At 48.8% G+C, this 16,227-nt stretch overlaps 3 protein-coding genes across 9 annotated transcripts in view; 1 reads left to right on the top strand and 2 right to left on the bottom strand.

Moving 5' to 3' along the window:
* Positions 1 to 1,510, bottom strand: part of WBP1L (WW domain binding protein 1 like) — a 61,886-nt gene extending 60,376 nt beyond the window's left edge. The window contains exon 1 of the mRNA XM_082722508.1: positions 1,256 to 1,510. Within this exon, the coding sequence (XP_082578634.1) occupies positions 1,256 to 1,345 (90 nt within the window). The 5' untranslated portion in view covers positions 1,346 to 1,510. The remainder of the gene's footprint in view (positions 1 to 1,255) is intronic.
* Positions 1 to 16,227, top strand: part of LOC309860384 (uncharacterized protein C10orf95 homolog) — a gene marked incomplete at its 3' end in the record, with an annotated part of 370,467 nt that overhangs the window by 107,425 nt on the left and 246,815 nt on the right. The window lies entirely within an intron of this gene.
* Positions 7,245 to 16,227, bottom strand: part of SFXN2 (sideroflexin 2) — a 58,665-nt gene continuing 49,682 nt past the window's right edge. For 4 of the 7 annotated variants that reach the window (XM_082722507.1, XM_082722505.1, XM_082722506.1 and 1 more), the window contains 9 exons: positions 15,349 to 15,447; positions 14,243 to 14,318; positions 13,856 to 13,941; positions 12,510 to 12,570; positions 12,068 to 12,134; positions 11,288 to 11,337; positions 10,904 to 10,953; positions 9,205 to 9,252; positions 7,245 to 8,493 (listed from right to left, as the gene is read on the bottom strand). In XM_082722507.1, coding sequence (XP_082578633.1) covers positions 8,394 to 8,493; positions 9,205 to 9,252; positions 10,904 to 10,953; positions 11,288 to 11,337; positions 12,068 to 12,134; positions 12,510 to 12,570; positions 13,856 to 13,941; positions 14,243 to 14,318; positions 15,349 to 15,447 — 637 coding nt within the window. In that variant the 3' untranslated portion in view covers positions 7,245 to 8,393. Of the gene's footprint in view, positions 8,494 to 9,204; positions 9,253 to 10,903; positions 10,954 to 11,287; positions 11,338 to 12,067; positions 12,135 to 12,296; positions 12,359 to 12,509; positions 12,571 to 13,855; positions 14,319 to 15,348; positions 15,448 to 16,227 lie in introns of all 7 variants that reach the window. The other 3 variants (XR_014309333.1, XR_014309334.1, XR_014309335.1) reach the window with 3 other exon arrangements.

The following is a 16,227-nucleotide window of genomic DNA, read 5'->3' as shown; positions in this document are numbered from 1 at the left end:
GTGGTTGCACAACACTGTGAATGTACCAAACACCACTGAATCGTTCACTTTAAATGGTAAAAGGGTTTTAAATGGATTGTTACATGAATTTCATCCCATTTTAAAAACGAACTAATTTCTAAAAGAAAGAATACTAGGGGACAAGACAAGACACATATGTGAAAAGGCAGCCCATAAACTCCTAAGGAAAAGATAAGTATTTTTCCTGGCACTCTGCTTCTACTCTTGATCACAATGCAAAGTTCAAGTGCTAAGCTTGTATAGACTCTGCCATCACGCTGTGTGTGAAGTGAGTGTGTCTATTCCCTTCTGAAAAGACAGGGAAGAGAACAGAAAGTGAAGAAAATAGAATGGTAAAGCCTTGCCAAATGCAAAGGAAGGAGGGGTGATTCCCCCTACTGCACCCCACCCAACTTGGCACCAGGAGTAACGCTCCTATTAGGGTTTCGAAATGCCAGCCGGAGCTGGAATCAGCACAAGCAAGCTTCTCTGCCTGGATAAAAAGCAAGCCACCCAGCAAGAAAAGCTGGGGTGCTCCATTTGCTGCCCATACTGGCATCAGCACCACCTTTGCTCAAAAGCCCTAGACTGGCCTAGATCAGCATCAGTGGCTGGCTCTCCCAGGCCAGCCAGCCTAACAGCAAGAGCTTGTTATAGCTCAAGTGTGCCCTCCTCCTGAGGGGTCCCGATCTACTTCATCTCACAGGCCTTCCAAGAGTTCGGCCTCCAACCTCTTGCCTCCAACACATTAAAAAATGGAGCCAAGATGCCCTCCGAACTTCTCCCTGTCCAGCTTGAAATAAATATCCACTCGGCCCCTCCTTCTCTCAGGCCACCTCAATAACCCACGTACCCCTACCCGCACACACGTACGCCCTGCATCACCGCCTCGGAGACCTGCTTCACGGGGGGGACTCGAATGCGCCCCCCATGCCTCAGCCTCGCACCACTATCCAGTCACAGTCATCCCAGCCGACCTGACCTAACTGCCCTCTCCAAGGGCCCCACACTCGCTGGGCACCGTGCCTCTGCCACTTCCCTGACACCAAAACAGGTGTCCCTCAGCTGAACACCGACGCCCCCTTAGATTCTGTCCACTCCAGGCATGGGAGCCCCTCTTGGGACCCCTTAACTCTTGGCAACAACACTCCTTCAGCCCCTCCAGCCAGGCAGCGACGCCGTCTTCAGCCCCCTCCAGCCAGGCCTCGACGACCCCCAGGCCCCCAGGCTGGCCCGGACGCCCTCTCCCCCTTACCTGCGGGGGTTCAGCCCTAGCTGACAGGGGGCTGGGCAGCGCCTGGAGGAGCAGGAGCGCCATGCCACCCAGGAGCCTTCTCCTCTCCATCCCCCTCCTGCTCCTGCTCCTCCGCCACGGCGCCGCCACCTCCCTCCTCCTCCTCCCTCTCCTCCTCTTCCCTCTTCTTCCTTCTTCCCTTCTTTTCCTGTTTCACTCTCCCCTCCCGCTTCCGGCTCTGCTCCACCCCGCCGCAGCCCAAACACCCTCCCACACACGGGGCAGGCTCTCCAGTTCCAGCGCTTCGTGGGCCCCTGCCCTTCGTCCATTGACCAAAAGATCTGTCGATCAAATAGAAGTTCCGCCCCCCCATGAAGACGGAAGACCAGAGGGATCCAGCCAATGAAAAGTGGGAGGAAGCCGGGCCATCTTGAGTGCTGCTTGGCAGGGTGAAGGCGTCCCACGCCACAGAGAGTGGCGGAAGTAGTCCGATGGGGGGGCGGGACCATCTGGCACCAACATTGAAAAATCTAATTCGAGTGCAGCCATCTTGAGCGTGGCGGAAGTACTAGATCTCTACACCTTAGCAAAGAAAGGGAAGGGGTATGGTGATTCTAAAGAGTATTGGAAAGCAAGTTGTTTTAGAAGGTAACCGGGCACTCCTTAAATAAAAAACAACTGCAATCTAAAACCCTTTTGACGTTTTTTATTTGAAGCTCAGCCCTGGGTACCAGGGTCCCTCTTCTTGTCTCAAAGTGACCGGGTGGTAGCTTAGGTCAATTTGAATTCCCTGAAATGGTACCTTTTCCTGAGGCATGGTGCTGGGTCGCCCCAAGTTGCAGGAACATAATTATATTGACTCTGCCTCGGAAACAGCTCTGAAATCCTCTCCCATTGCTTCCATCCATATTCTCATCTTCTTGCTAAATACAAATGGTCTCCCTGCTGGCCCTAGTTGCCAATTCCTCCCTCTCAGTTACTGCTGCACTCCACAGCAAGGATCCTCTATTACCCAAAACCAAACGTCCTTGTCTTAAATCTTTCCCTCTTAAAATACTTGAACTACCTATGGAACATTTAATCCGAACTATTCAACATGGTTCTCTCTCGTGCCCTGATCCCTGCCTATTTCTTTTTAATCTCATCTTCGGCCACTACATTTTCCCACACATTCCACTTACACCAAACACTTAAAAAGGGCTCCAGTGTGCTATGCTATAGTACACAATGCACATACAGTTTTCTGTTTATAAATTCCTTGTTCCCATCCCTCTCGTTTTTTCTTCCGGATTCTCATAACACTAACACACACTGTAGCTGATCTGTAATATCTGCCTACCTGATCTCTCCCACTAAATCTGCAGTTTTTTGTATAGCACACCGTCTTTCTCTCAAAAAAAAAAATTTTTTTTTGAGAAATCCCTACAACATCCTGTACAAGGCCCAACCATGAGCCCAACAATGTTGGTAAAATAAATGAACAAATGAAGACCCGTGCCAGAAAAGCCAGATGCCTGTAGCTGCCAATTTCCTCTCAAAATCCTGCCAAAGCATTTTGCAGGTTGGCCTAGTCTAGCCCGTAGCTGAGCCCAGAGGGAATTTGTTCTTGGCTTAAATGGTGGCAAAGGGGGAAACAGGTAAGAGTGAAGAAATTGGTTCTGCCTTTTCTTGATCCTGCTTTCCTAAGTGTAACAAAAGGTGACAAGTAGGGTGGCTCAGTGGTTAAGCCTCTGCCTTCGGCTCAGGTCTTGGTCTCAGGGTGCTGGGATAGAGCCCCCATCTGGCTCTGCTCAGCAGGGAGCCTGCCTCCCTCTCTCTCTCTCTCTCTGCCTGCTTCTCCATCTACTTGTGATCTCTCTCCTTGTCAGACAGATAAATAAAATCTTTAAAAACAACAACAACAATAGGTGACAAGTATTTTTGCTGATCTCAAATGCCTTGGAAACTCATCCATACCACAATCAAGCTCCCTGGGGAAGAAACAAAGATTCAGTATTAGACAAAGACCAAATTATTTTCACAGCACAGGGTCTCAGTCCTGGCCTCAAGGTTTTGTAAGTCCTCCTTTATAAAAACCATGCATCATCATCATGAGGAAACCCAATAATGTCAATTCAGCAGACACAGATTTTACCCTAATTTCCCTTTCATTCTTTACCTGAGAGCTCAAACTGAGCCACTGGATGGAACAAACTTCCCAGTCTGGATTAACACTTCCCACATGAAGGCGTTTGAGTCACCCTAACCACTTCGCTTTCCATATCCCACAGGTGCCAACTCAAAGAAAGCAGAGAGGTCTTACGGAATGAAGCTGAAATGCAGTTTGAATGAGTGCTTTTTGAAGTGTCTCTAAAATGTAGCCACCACATACTTCAGATTTTTCTAAAGAGCCACTGCCTATATAGGGAGGAGGAATGCCAGGAAGCTTAAGGAGCTGGGAAGGAAAGGAGAAGTTTGACAGTTCTTGAAAGAACATCAGTGTTGAATTGCTTCCAAGCTCTGGCTAGCTCTGGTAATGTTTTTCCTATTTGTCTTTGGAAATGGGCGAAGCTGAAGCCAGATCTCCTATCCTAAGAAAGCTAGCTCAAAGACACAGAGTTTTCTGCTCAAAAATCAGTTCAAATCAAATTGCACATGTTACAGCATGGATAAACTTCAAAAATACTACGCAAAATGAAAGAAGCCAGACACGGAAGGCTACACACTGCATGATTTCACCTACATGAAAAGTCCAGAACAGGCCAATCTAAAGAGGCAGAAAGTAGATTAGGGGTTTTGAGTAGGTAGGGGATGAAGGGAATGAAGAGAGACTGCCAAAGGGTACAGAGTTTCTTCTGGGAGTAATAAAAATATTCTGGATGGAACACTGGACGGTTCAGTTGGTTAAATGTCTGCCTTCAGCTCAGGTCATGATACCAGGGTCCTGGGACTAAGTTTGGCATCGGGCTCCCTGCTCAGTGGGGACCCTGCTTCTCCCTCTGCCTGCCACTCCCCCTGCTTATGCTCGCGCACTCTCTCGCTCTCTCTCTCTGACAAACAGATAAATAAAATCTTAAAAAAAAAAAACAGTAAAATAAAAAAAATAAAAATATTCTGGAACTAGTGATGATAATTACAACTTTGCGAGTATACTACAAAACACTGAATTGTACTTTTTTTTTTTTAAAGATTTTATTTATTCATTTGACAGAGAGAGAGCACAAGCTGGGGGAGCGGTAGGCAGAGGGAGAGAAAGAGAAGCAGGCTCCCCGCTGAGCAGGGAGCCTGATCCCAGGATCTTGGGATGATGACCTGAGCCTAAGGTAAACACTAACCGCCTTGAGTCACCCAGGTGCTCCTGAATTGTAGACTTTAAAAAGAGGAATTTATTTTATATCAACTATATTTTAATTTTGAAAAAATAGGGAGAAAAATTAAATTGCAGCCAGTACCTTGGCCTCAGGGAAGAGGCCCTTTTTCTTTAGAGCAGTGGTCCTTGAAGTGTGTGCCCCAGACCAACAGAATTGTCCAACATCGCTGGACAATTACTAGAAATGCACATTCTCAGGCCCCGCCCCAGACCTAAGCGTCTGCCCTTGGTCCAGGACATGATCCCAGGGTCCTGGGATCAAGCCCCATATCAAGCTCCCTGCTCAGTGAGCCTGCTTCTCCCTCTTCCTTTGCCTGCTGCTCCTTCTGCAAATAAAATCTTTAAAAAAAAAAATCTACTATGCAGCCATCAAAAGAAATGAAATCTTGCCATTTGCGACAACATGGATGGAACTAGAGCGTATCATGCTTAGCGAAATAAGTCAAGCGGAGAAAGACAACTATCATATGATCTCCCTGATACGAGGAAGTGGTGATGCAACATGGGGGCTTAAGTGGGTAGAAGAAGAATCAATGAAACAAGATGGAATTGGGAGGGAGACAAACCATAAGTGACTCTTAATCTCACAAAACAAACTGAGGGTTGCTGGGGGGAGGGAGGTTGGGAGAAGAGGGTGGGATTATGGACATTGGGGAGGGTGTGTGCTTTGCTGAGTGCTGTGAAGTGTATAAACCTGGTGATTCACAGACCTGTACCCCTGGGGATAAAAATATATGTTTATAAAAAATTAAAAATTAAAAAAAAAATCTATACATTACTCTGTGCTCATCATGGTAAATGTACTCTTAATCCCCTTCATCTGTTTCACCTGTCCTCTCACCGACCTCCCTTCCAGTAACCATGTTTCTTATCCATAGTTAAGAATCTGGGGTTGTGGGGCGCCCGGGTGGCTCAGTGGTTTAAAGCCTCTGCCTTCGGCTCGGGTCATGATCCCAGCGTCCTGGGATCGAGCCCCACATCGGGCTCTCTGCTCAGCAGGGAGCCTGCTTCCTCCTCTCTCTCTGCCTGCCTCTCTGCATACTTGTGGTCTCTGTCTGTCAAATAAATAAATAAATAAATAAAACACCACTCTTCTAAAAAAAAAAAAAGAATCTGGGGTTTTTTTGAAGATTTTGTCAGGGTGAGGAACAGAGAGAGCACACAAGCATGGAGAGCGGAAGGCAGAGGGAGAAGCAGGCTCCCCACTGAGCAAGGAGTCCAATGTGGGACTTGATCATAGGATCCCAGGACCATGACCTGAGCTGAAGGCAGACGCCTAACCGACTGAGCCACCCAGACATCTTTTTTGGGGGGGAGGAGGGGTTGTCTTTTTTTTGTTCTTTGTTGATTTTGGTTCTTCAATTCCACATATGAGGGAAATCATACGATATTTCGTTCTCTGACTGCATTCCCATATAGTACAAGAGGATTCCTTTTTTTTTTTTTTTAAAGATTTATTTATTTATTTATTTGACAGAGAGAGAGATCACAAGTAGGCAGAGAGGCAGGCAGAGAGAGAGAAAGGAGGAAGCAGGCTCCCTGCTGAGCAGAGCCCCGATGCGGGACTCGATCCCAGGACCCTGAGATCATGACCTGAGCCGAAGGCAGCAGCTTAACCCACTGAGCCACCCAGGTGCCCAAGGATTCCTTTTTTGACACATGCTCACCAACACGTTTTTCTTGCTTTTTTTAATTTTAGCCATTCTAAGAGGTTTGAGGTATGATCTCATTGTGGTTTTGATTTGCATTTCCCTGATGATAAATGATGTTGGGCATCTTTTCATGTGTCTGTTGGCTATCTGCATGTCTTCTTTGGAGAAATGTCTGTTCATGTCTTCTGCCCATTTCTTAATTATTATTTTTTGTGAATCTCCACACCCAATGTGGGGCTTGAACTCAAAACCCTAAGATAAAGATCTACGTGCTCTACTGACAGAAACAGCCACTGCCCTTTTTCTGTCCATCTTTCAATTGGATTATTTGCTTTTTTGTGTGTTGAGTTGTAAAAGTTCTTTATGTATTTTGGATACCAGCCCTTTATCAGATGTCATTCGCAAATATCTTCTCTCATTCAGTAGCTTGTCTTTTAGTTTTGTTGTTTCTTTGGCTGTGCAGAAGCTTTTTATTTTGATGTAGTACCAATAGCTTATTTTTGCTTTTGTTTCCCTTGCCTCAGGAGACATAACTAGACCCACAATCTGTGTTTTAACAACTCATCCACGTGACTCTGACACATTCTAAAAACCACTGTTCCAAAGTAAGGGAAACTTTTTGTGTAAAGAACCAGGGAGCAAATATTTTGTTTTGCATGCCATATATATGGGAGTCTCTGTCATATATTCTTGTTTGTTTTGTTTTGTTTTTTTACCCTTTAACAATATAAAGCATTCTTAGTTCCGAGGCACACAAAATAGGTAGCAGGTGGATTTGGACCCTTGAGCCACTGTTTGTCAACTCCTGCTCTGAAACAACACAGTTCCCATTCTGGAGTGTCCAGTAAAGACAGGTGGATTTTTCCTCTGTAGTAAGGGAAATTGACAATGGCCTTCAGGCCTCAGACAGGTTCCCCTTACTGTTAAAATAACCCAAAGCCATCCCAAGGACAAAGCAAGACCAGATCCTGCTTTTCGTCCAGGCTTTATTAACTCAGTCTATAGACAGTTCACTGTGCTCTTTCAAGAAATTTATTTGATTCACAGTGATATCATTTGAATAGTCAGTAAATTCTACCAGACAGAACTCAATACAGACATTGATCCCAGGTAAGCCACAGTGGTCTCCCATGACCACCACACTCGAGCCTGAAAAATCACCTAGAGCAGCCCAGATGGGAAGGGGAAGTGGCTACGCTTTGCTGTGTGTCCTTTAAGGCTCTTTGGTCCTGGCTGATTAGTTCTCAGAGGTATCCAGATAAAACGCCCCTTTCCTATTCAGTACATACCAGTCTTTGATGTTTAACCCAATGGGCTGAGGAAGGGAGGCAGCTGGGGAAATATACCCATTAAAATGTGTTATTAATACCTACATACATAGTTTTTACACACAGTTAGGATTTATCTTTTAAACAGATGTAAAATCAGACATGATTTTAGCACAGGAGAACAAAATCAGTGTCACAGGGCTTAGAGCATCACAAAACTTTGTTGCCTCGTGCAGTGGCTGTTTTTTTTAGCATAAGAACTCCTGAGTGCTTGGTCAACCCAAGTTTAGCAGCATTCCCAAAGACACTTTCTGACAAGAGGGCACTGGGGAGGAGAATGGGGAAGAAGAAGAGCCCCAAGGTGACAACAGACTTCTTCCCTCCCCCTTTCTCAGTTGGCTAGAACTGCAGGGGCAAAAGTTTCCATAGTGTGAGACAAAATGAGGAGAAAGGGAAGAAGAAACAGGGGTGGGAGCTTCCCTTTGTCCCAGGGGCTCTTCCCCAGTCCTGGCTGGAACTAGAATCACAAAGGTTTCCTAATGGTTTCTCCCCACCCTCCAAATTTTTCCAAATGGTTTGCTTGAGTATCTCCCCCAGGTTCCAGCAACTTCTCCCTCAGGGAATCTCAGCTCCTGGTCTACAGAGGACGGTAGTTGGGGGTGGGGGGTAGCAGAGAGAAGACTTGGTCTTTGCTCCCCTTGTTCACTTTTATCCCCTGGAGTCCAATAACCCAGGTGCCTGGGTGAAAACAGGAGGCTCCCCACCCCACCCCCAAATCCACCCTGACCTTTAGGCCCTGTTGGCAGAGCAATGAGGGCACAGGTATACAAGGCAGCTAAGGAAGGACTGGTGAATATCAGTACAGACTGATCCTTGCTGGGATGGGCCATTTAGAGGCCCTTATTGAAGTAGACGTAAGGCACAAGTTCTCCATACTTGGCCTTGATGGTGTCTTGGAGTTCTGGTTCCAGATAAGAAACTGACAATTCACTGAGAAGAGAAAAAAAGGGGATTATGACAAGCAGCAAATTACTGTCAGATAAAATCCAACTCAAATGCCACCTCCAAGAAGCACTATCTGATTTTTCCATCAGAAAGGGCTTCTGTACAACATAATGTGTTGTTTTTACTTCTACTCGGGCCTGACTTCATTCTCCCTGGTGCTAAGTTTCCATCTTCTCTGTAGGATTGTAAGCCACAGTGCTTGGAACACGGGAGATGTCTGCAGATGACACTGAAACATGAAGACGAAAGCAGGGGAACCTGGCCTCTTCTCAGTGTACATCCAAGCTACACCTAGTCTCCTGGAGCTCGTCCTCTCCTTTCCCCCAGTCTGATGCTTTGTCTCCCTTTTCCACCATCGCTTCGCACACCCCTTCCCTGCCAGGGCATACAAGGGAAGTAGAGTGGTCCAAGTCATCCATCCCCAGGCAAACACAAGCCAGAATAAGTACCTGACCGACTGGGACAGAAAGTCTCTTGTGGCTCCCCCACGTCTACCCAGGGCGGCCCTCACTCCACTGGGAGGGAGCAACTCATCCCTCCGCCCCTTAGAATTCCGTTCTGGTTTACCATCCCCCAGGGTTAAGAGGCTCAGAGTTTAAGCTGGTAGGCACTTGGCCTTGGACAACTGCTGCAGCAGGCAGGTCAGGAAGAGCAGGGACAGGGCATTCGGTAAAGTGAGGACCAGAGAACTCTTACCATTTCTGTGGGAAGAGCCCACAAGCCACTGGCACCATGAAGATGAGGCTGGAAGGAAGGAGAAACAAATGTGAGGGACATCTCCCCCCAGGCCTGTTCACACCCCATCTCTGAGTCCCACAAAGAAGCAGGGAGATAGATGCCTTCCCCGCTGCCCCCTGGCTCCCCTCCCTGCAACTCTCCTCCTGGTCTCCAGGGCAGGATACTCATTCCAGCATGGCATGAAATTGGCCCCCTCCACCTCCCATCCCTCACCCCCCATCCACCCATCCTTCAAGCAGGTGAAGGTTACAAAGGCACTGGCAGTGCAAGCAGTGGCCCTGAAGGCCACAAGCACCAAGGAGGAAGGGTATGAAAGCCAAGGGCAAGTGCCCGCAGCCATGAGCCCTAGGTTGGTAGACAACAGAACACGGCAGTTTCTCCAACCTCACTGCAAACACAGCAACTTGGGGGACTTATTAAAAAGCGACACTGACGCAGGAGGCCTGAGGAAGGGCTGAAGAGGATTTCTAAGGTCCTCGGGTGCTTCAGGGCTGGGGCACTGTCTTACAGCACGTGGGACTCCGACCAACCAGGGTTCGGATCCCAGCTTGGCTACTCACTCGCTCTGCAATCCTGGGCGAGTGAGCCCTGAGCCAGCAGAGGGAGGAGAGGGGGGCCTACTCTGCAGGGCTGTCGCCAAGCTCAGAGGAAATGACCCGGCGATGGTGCTCAGCAGGGGGGAACCACTCACGCAGTGTAGACTCAGCTGGCAGAAGGAGAGACTGCCGGGGACTTGACCCGAACTCCAGCAATTATGAGCTACAGAGCCTGGGGTTCTTCATTTGTAAAAGGAGATGATGACAGGACCTAGACCTCCAGGGCTGAGGGGCTTAAGTGAAATGATAGACATGGAGCATGAGCACCGTGGGGACACACAGGACACACTCCACACGTGTTGGCGGTTACTGTTGTCATTAATTAGCCCCGTGGCCTCGTAAAGTGTGCCTGATGCTAGGATGTGGTCAGTCGCTGGCCGGAGTATGCTGCCATGACTTACGGTGTTTTCCTTTTGTGCAAGGTTGGGATGCTTGACAGCCCCAGCTGCCCTCTCTTTTTTTATGTCTGAGCGTATTTATTTATTTACTTAATTTATATTGAGACATCGTTGCCGAACGGCATTGTGGGCAGGCAAGGTGCCTGGCCCGCTGATCTGATACATTGATATGCTGTGATATGACTGTTGGGCCATTGGCTAACGTGTCTGTCACTGTCACAGTTATCATGTCTTTCTTTATTGTTATTTTTAAAAATTCTTTATTTTTAAGTAATCTCTACACCCAATGCAGGGCTCAAACTCACAACCCTGAGATCAAGAGTCACAGGCCCTCCTGACTGAGGCAGCCAGGTACCCCTAGAATTTTTATGGTGGGGCTGTATTGTGGTTTTCGCCTCTTTTCCGGTCTGAAGATCAGAGGCCACACCGGGACAGGAGGGTACCCAAGCTCTCCACGTGGTTCTGGGCACAGCACCCAGCCAGCCTGATGCCCTCAACAAAGATGGGGCAAGAGCTCCCCAGATGGCCCATGGGTGTTCCGAGCTCAGGCACTATGGAAGTGACAGAAAAATGTACATGTTCCCCAACATAGGCAACACAAGAAGACAGGTCTTAGGTGCCCCAGCTATCACAGAACCCAAACCCAGAAAACACGTTACTCACAAGCAGCCAGACAGAAAAACTTGCAATGGGGCGTGCAGGACCTTGACTTTCTGCACAAAATCGAAGGAAAGATGACATGAGACTTAGAGATCTTAACGCGAATCCCATGCCTGCCCTACCCCTGATCAGCCAGCTAGAAACCCACAGGCACAAAACTCCTAGCCATGAAGGAGAGGAGAAGGGGGCTCTTCTTCCTCTCTGCAGACAAGGCCACACAAGTGGCCATGACCTCTAAAGCCGGCAGCTGGCGGGGACTGGAACTGACCCAATTTGAGCGAGATGAAGGCCCGTACTAGAGGGAAGGACAAGGATCAGAAGCTCTGAAGTGTAGGTATGGCTGGGGGGGCTCCAGGCAAGGCAGATGCAAAAGAGGACCCCACTCACCTTCATGAAATGCAGCTTTTCCAGCCTTTCCATGATGACTGGCAGCAAGACTGCAAGAGACCAGGGAGAAGCCGGGAGAAGGGCTGTCAGACTCTTCCCAAGACCCCTCTCCAAAATCAGACCAGTGACCCACCTCCTCTGAAGTTCCAGAACGTACTTTTGGAATAGAAGACTGTGTAGATATGGCCACCCCTAGGCTGGCCCCCAAGAGCCAGCAGAAGGGTGCTTCCCAGACTTTTCTATCTGCACACCTGTAATAGGACACGAGCCACAGGCCCAAAGTGTCCTTCTCAAAATTCAAATCTTTAAAGGCTCATGCAAACAAATCTCGTATCCCACTCTGTAATATACCCCTGCTAGGAGCAAAACTACGCAGAGGATTTCTTTACCACTGTCTCCCTAGCACCCTGCACTGTGTCCAGCACACTGAAGGGACTTAAGGTGTTATTTGTGGAATGAAAAGAACTTTCTTTGCCAGATCTCTGATTAACTGATGTTCCTAGAACTATAGTGTTCTATAGTTCAGCACTACATAGAAGTAAGATGTGTAACGTGCGGATCTGGTACATTTATATATCGTAATAGCACTAGCCCTGTAGCATTAGCTACAATCTCTATCACATCACGGAATTATCATTTTTGTATTGCAGTGGGGAAAGCTAGTTTGAGAAGCACGGCTGTAGAGGCTGGGGCCCCACCACCCACAAAAGCTAAGTGTGGCTGAGGCCTCCATCACGTGTTCCAGGGTCCCCCCAGGAGGGTAGGGTTTCTCTATCTTACTCATGCCAGGGGCAGCCATGGTGATCCGAGAAACAACCACTTGGGTGATGCCGATGGCTGCAGCTCTCTGAGGGCAGAAAAGAGTAAGTTGTCAGGAATGACCTTATCCAGTAGCCATGGGCTGTACCAGAGGGTGAGGTCAAGGCTCAGGGTCAGGGTCAAGTCTGAGATGATAAAGGGGAAAGGATGGATCCACCAGGGGCTGGGTCCTTACCCAACCCTCTCTCACCTAGCTAGACCTTTACGGCTTCAGGACCAGAAATGATGGAGAAAAGACATGACAAGCCTGTTCTGAACAAGAAATATAAGGAAATCGAGGGAGAATGAGAATGGAATCAGGGAGGTCTTGTAACAGAACCCGGGCCTGCTCTGACTACTAAGAACAGGACAGGGTAGAAGACAGAATGCCCTCCTCCCACCCCAAAGGGATGCCTCTGCTTACCCGGGAATGACCAATCTCATTGTGATTCCTGTCCTTCACGCAGATCCCCTGGATGAGTTCCCTAAACACAGACAGGAGTTGCTGAACTTGGGAAAAGGGTGCTGGAGGCCTGCCAGCAATGGGACACAGCAGGGGACCAAGGCCAGTGCACTCAAGCTCTGGGAAGCCAGCCCCTGCAGCCTGGTCCTTTGATCTTCCTTAGGCATTCCAGAGAGTGGTATCTCAGAAGTGATCTAGGGCCGTGGCTAAGAGAGGTAGGCCTGGGCTCAGATGGCCTAGGTCAAATAAGTTTCCGAACTTGAACAAAAGTTTCCTGATCCTTCTGAGGACTCAGTTATCCTCATCCGCAAAATGGGGCTAATCGTGGCACCCACTTCAGAGGGCTGGTGAGGATTAAAGGGGATGATGCCTGCAGAGAGCTTAGTCCAGCACCTGACGGAGTGACTGCTCTACAAACACTGGCTGTATTGACTTATTCTCAGGCCAGCTCCTGACAGCACTCATCCCCAGACCAGGCAGGTGGCTGGGGCTCCTTCGTTTGTTGGGAAGGAGCCCCTGGATGGGAGGGAAAGAGGAGAGGAACGTGTACACCTGACTATTCTGGGATTGTGCTCTTTCTGCAACAGCTGTTGTGACAGTGCCCATTTGCTGGCAGTTCCAAGAAAACGTGGCTTGTATACATCGTGATGGTGATGGCGGCGATGACGATGAGCGGAGCATTAACAGCATACACTTAGGCGGCACATGATACCTCCCAGGCGCTATCAGGGAAAGCCTGAGTATACTACATCATTAGGTCGGACAACAGAGGAATAGCCATGCTTTCTCTCGCCAAAAAACAAGCATTGCAAGACACACAGGTTTCTCCTTTTACCTTTCCTGCTGGGAAGCTTAGAGCCCGGTGCCTGGAAAACATCTATCTACTCTTCTGGCTTCTTTCAAAGCTTCTTGGCTCTGTTCTATCTTTTGACACCTCGCTCTGCTACATTTCATTCTGTAAGCCAGCCCCAGGGCTTTGGAAGTAGGGAGAGTTCACAACTGAAAGCCAGTTGCAGTTGAAAGGACATGATCTTGGATGAGCCCCCAGAGGTCTACCCTACTCCCCGCCATCCCACCATCCAAACAATGACTCCCACAATACTCATTACAGATTAAACTTAAGTCAGCTGCCACTCCCGCGGCCATCACCCTTGGAGCAGCCTGTCCTTTGGGACCCTTCGGAGGTATAGCCCAGCAGCCCTCCCCACACCCACCTCGGTCCCCCAAAGCCACCCACTGCCTTGGTTTCCTGCCCTTGCCCCGCTACCCTGTGGTTTTTAGGGAAGAAATGGGATCCCCATACTCACTGCTGTCGCATCATTGGGATGTTGACACAGTTAGCAGCAGCCACAGAGGCAAAGGGCACCCAGCGGCCCACCAGGGGTGGAGCTCTCTGTTGGGGGAAGGGAACAACAGGGCTCACACCGGAAGATGGGTGGGGAAGGGGCTGAAGGACTACAAAATAAATCAGAGCTTGGTACTGCCACATTGATCCAGACGCTTGGTCTAGGAACCCAGATTCCCTCAAAGACCCGAGAAAAACTAACCTGGGGATATTGTCCCCTAGCTGGCTGGGCTCTGGCCATACAGGACTCACCCAGACAAGGACAACAGCGCCAGGCCTGGGGGATGTTTTCCCTAGGACTTTGCTGCCCCCTAGCGGCCACCATGCCCCCAGCAGCCCCAGACAGTACCTTGGTCAACATGTTCATGCCCACAGCAGTGGCCACCGCAGTGGTTGTGGCTGTGATGTAGGAAAGGGCCATCTGCCTAGTAGAAGAGAGACACGCTTGAGAGTGGGGAGGCCTGCTGGCTGAGGGCAAGGCATTGGTGTGACTGAGAAATTCTGGAAATGAGGCTTCTTGCTTGAAACTTGACCTGTCTCATCCTGTGACCTTCCCCATCCTCAAAATTCTGGAAATGAGGCTTCTTGCCTGAAACTTGACCTGTCTCATCCTGTGACCTTCCCCATCCTCAACACACACGCACTGTTCCAGTCCCCTCGGCCTCCTTTCGGTACTTTTAACACCCCGAACTCTTTTCTGCTTCAGAACCTTCAACTGCTGCTGCTCCCTATCTGGGGAATTCTTCTGTAGGCTAAATCCTTATCCTTCAGAAGTCAGCCGAAATATGGGCTCCACAGAAAAGACTTCCGCAACGAGCCCATCCACACAGATGCCCCTCTGCTGTTTGCCATCTTGTCACCTGTTTGTTTCCTTAAGGGCAGCAGTCACAACCTAAACTTGCTGTGCTTGTTTGCTTAAAAGACCCTAAATTCCACAAGAACAAGGACCCTGGAACCATGCCTGGTACTTAAAACCTACTCAAGAAATAGATGAGGGGGTGTCCAGGTGGCTCAGTGGGTTAAGCATCTGCCTTTGGCTCAGGTCATGATCTCAGGGTCCTGGGACTGAGTCCTGAATCGGGCTCTCTGCTCAGCAGAGAGCCTGCTTCTACTTCTCCCTCTCCCTCTGCTCACCACTCTGCTCATGTTCTTTCTCTCTCAAATAAATAAATAAATAAATAAATAAATAAATAAAATCTTTTAAAAAAAGAAACAAACCAACTATTTGAGAATGAATGAAGGAATAAACTTTGAATTGGTCTAGGAAGATACTTTCCTAGTCAGCCTCAGAAAATACTTGCAAACCCTAAAAAGGGGGACCTGGTCACCAGCCCCGACAAGCCTCACCCAGAGAAGACAGCCCAAGAACCCTTTAGAAGGGCTGTTTTCCTGAAGACAAGAGGACAGCCACCTGCTCCAGACCCACATGGACAGCCTGGGGTTCAAGTCTCCTACCTGAGGGACGTGGGGGAAGCTGCATTCCTGTTGGTATAGTTGACTAAGGCATTGAAGGACTGGTTCACCCACTGCCAGAAGATCACCGCCGGCATCGTCCTACCATAAGGGAGGCCCAGGGAGTCAAAGAAGAATCCAATGGAAGGGAGGGCTTGATGCACACCAGTCAAACCAGACGACCTGCTGTGTCCCAAACTGTTCCCATGCTGTTTTATGCATCAGGGACTTTGCACAGGTTGGTCCCTCTGCCTGGAATGTCTACACACACACCCCCTTCCATCCATGGCTAAATCCTGCTCTGTTGAGAGTTGCTGCTTCTTCGGGAACCTTCCTGACCTTTCCCCTGCCCTTCTGGAACAGTGAGTCATTCTATGCTCCCTGCTCTCACAACCCCATACTCTCCCTCCGACCTACCACTTAGCAAGCTGGACTACAACTGTTTGTTGGTCTGCTGAACAAAACTGAAAGTTCCTTGAGGGGAGGGGCTGAGTCTTAATATTCCCCACACCTAGCCCAAGGCCTGGCTCACTAACAGACAAATGGATGCATGGGGGAGGGGAGCAGAGGAAGGAGAGGAAGAAGGAGGAGTAAAATTTCCAACAGCTGAAAAGAAAGTTTGTTCTCTCCCCGCTGGGCTGAAAGGGTCTTCCTATTTTGGGGGTAGCGGCGGGTGGGAGGGGTCATCTTCCTGTATTTTTTTTTTTTTAATAATTTTTTTTTTAGATTTTTTTTAAATTTATTTGACAGACAGATCAGAAGTAGGCAGAGAGGCAGGCAGAGAGAGAGAGGAGGAGGAAGCAGACTCCCTGCTGAGCAGAGAGCCTGATGTGAGGCTTGATCCCAGGAACCCTGGGATCATGACCTGAGCCGAAGACAGAG

Source organism: Mustela nivalis (genome assembly GCF_964662115.1).
Source record: "Mustela nivalis genome assembly, chromosome: 2".
NCBI classification, from domain to species: domain Eukaryota; kingdom Metazoa; phylum Chordata; class Mammalia; order Carnivora; family Mustelidae; genus Mustela; species Mustela nivalis.
Note: the sequence above shows the minus strand (reverse complement) of the source record. Positions and strands in the feature narration are given on the sequence as shown.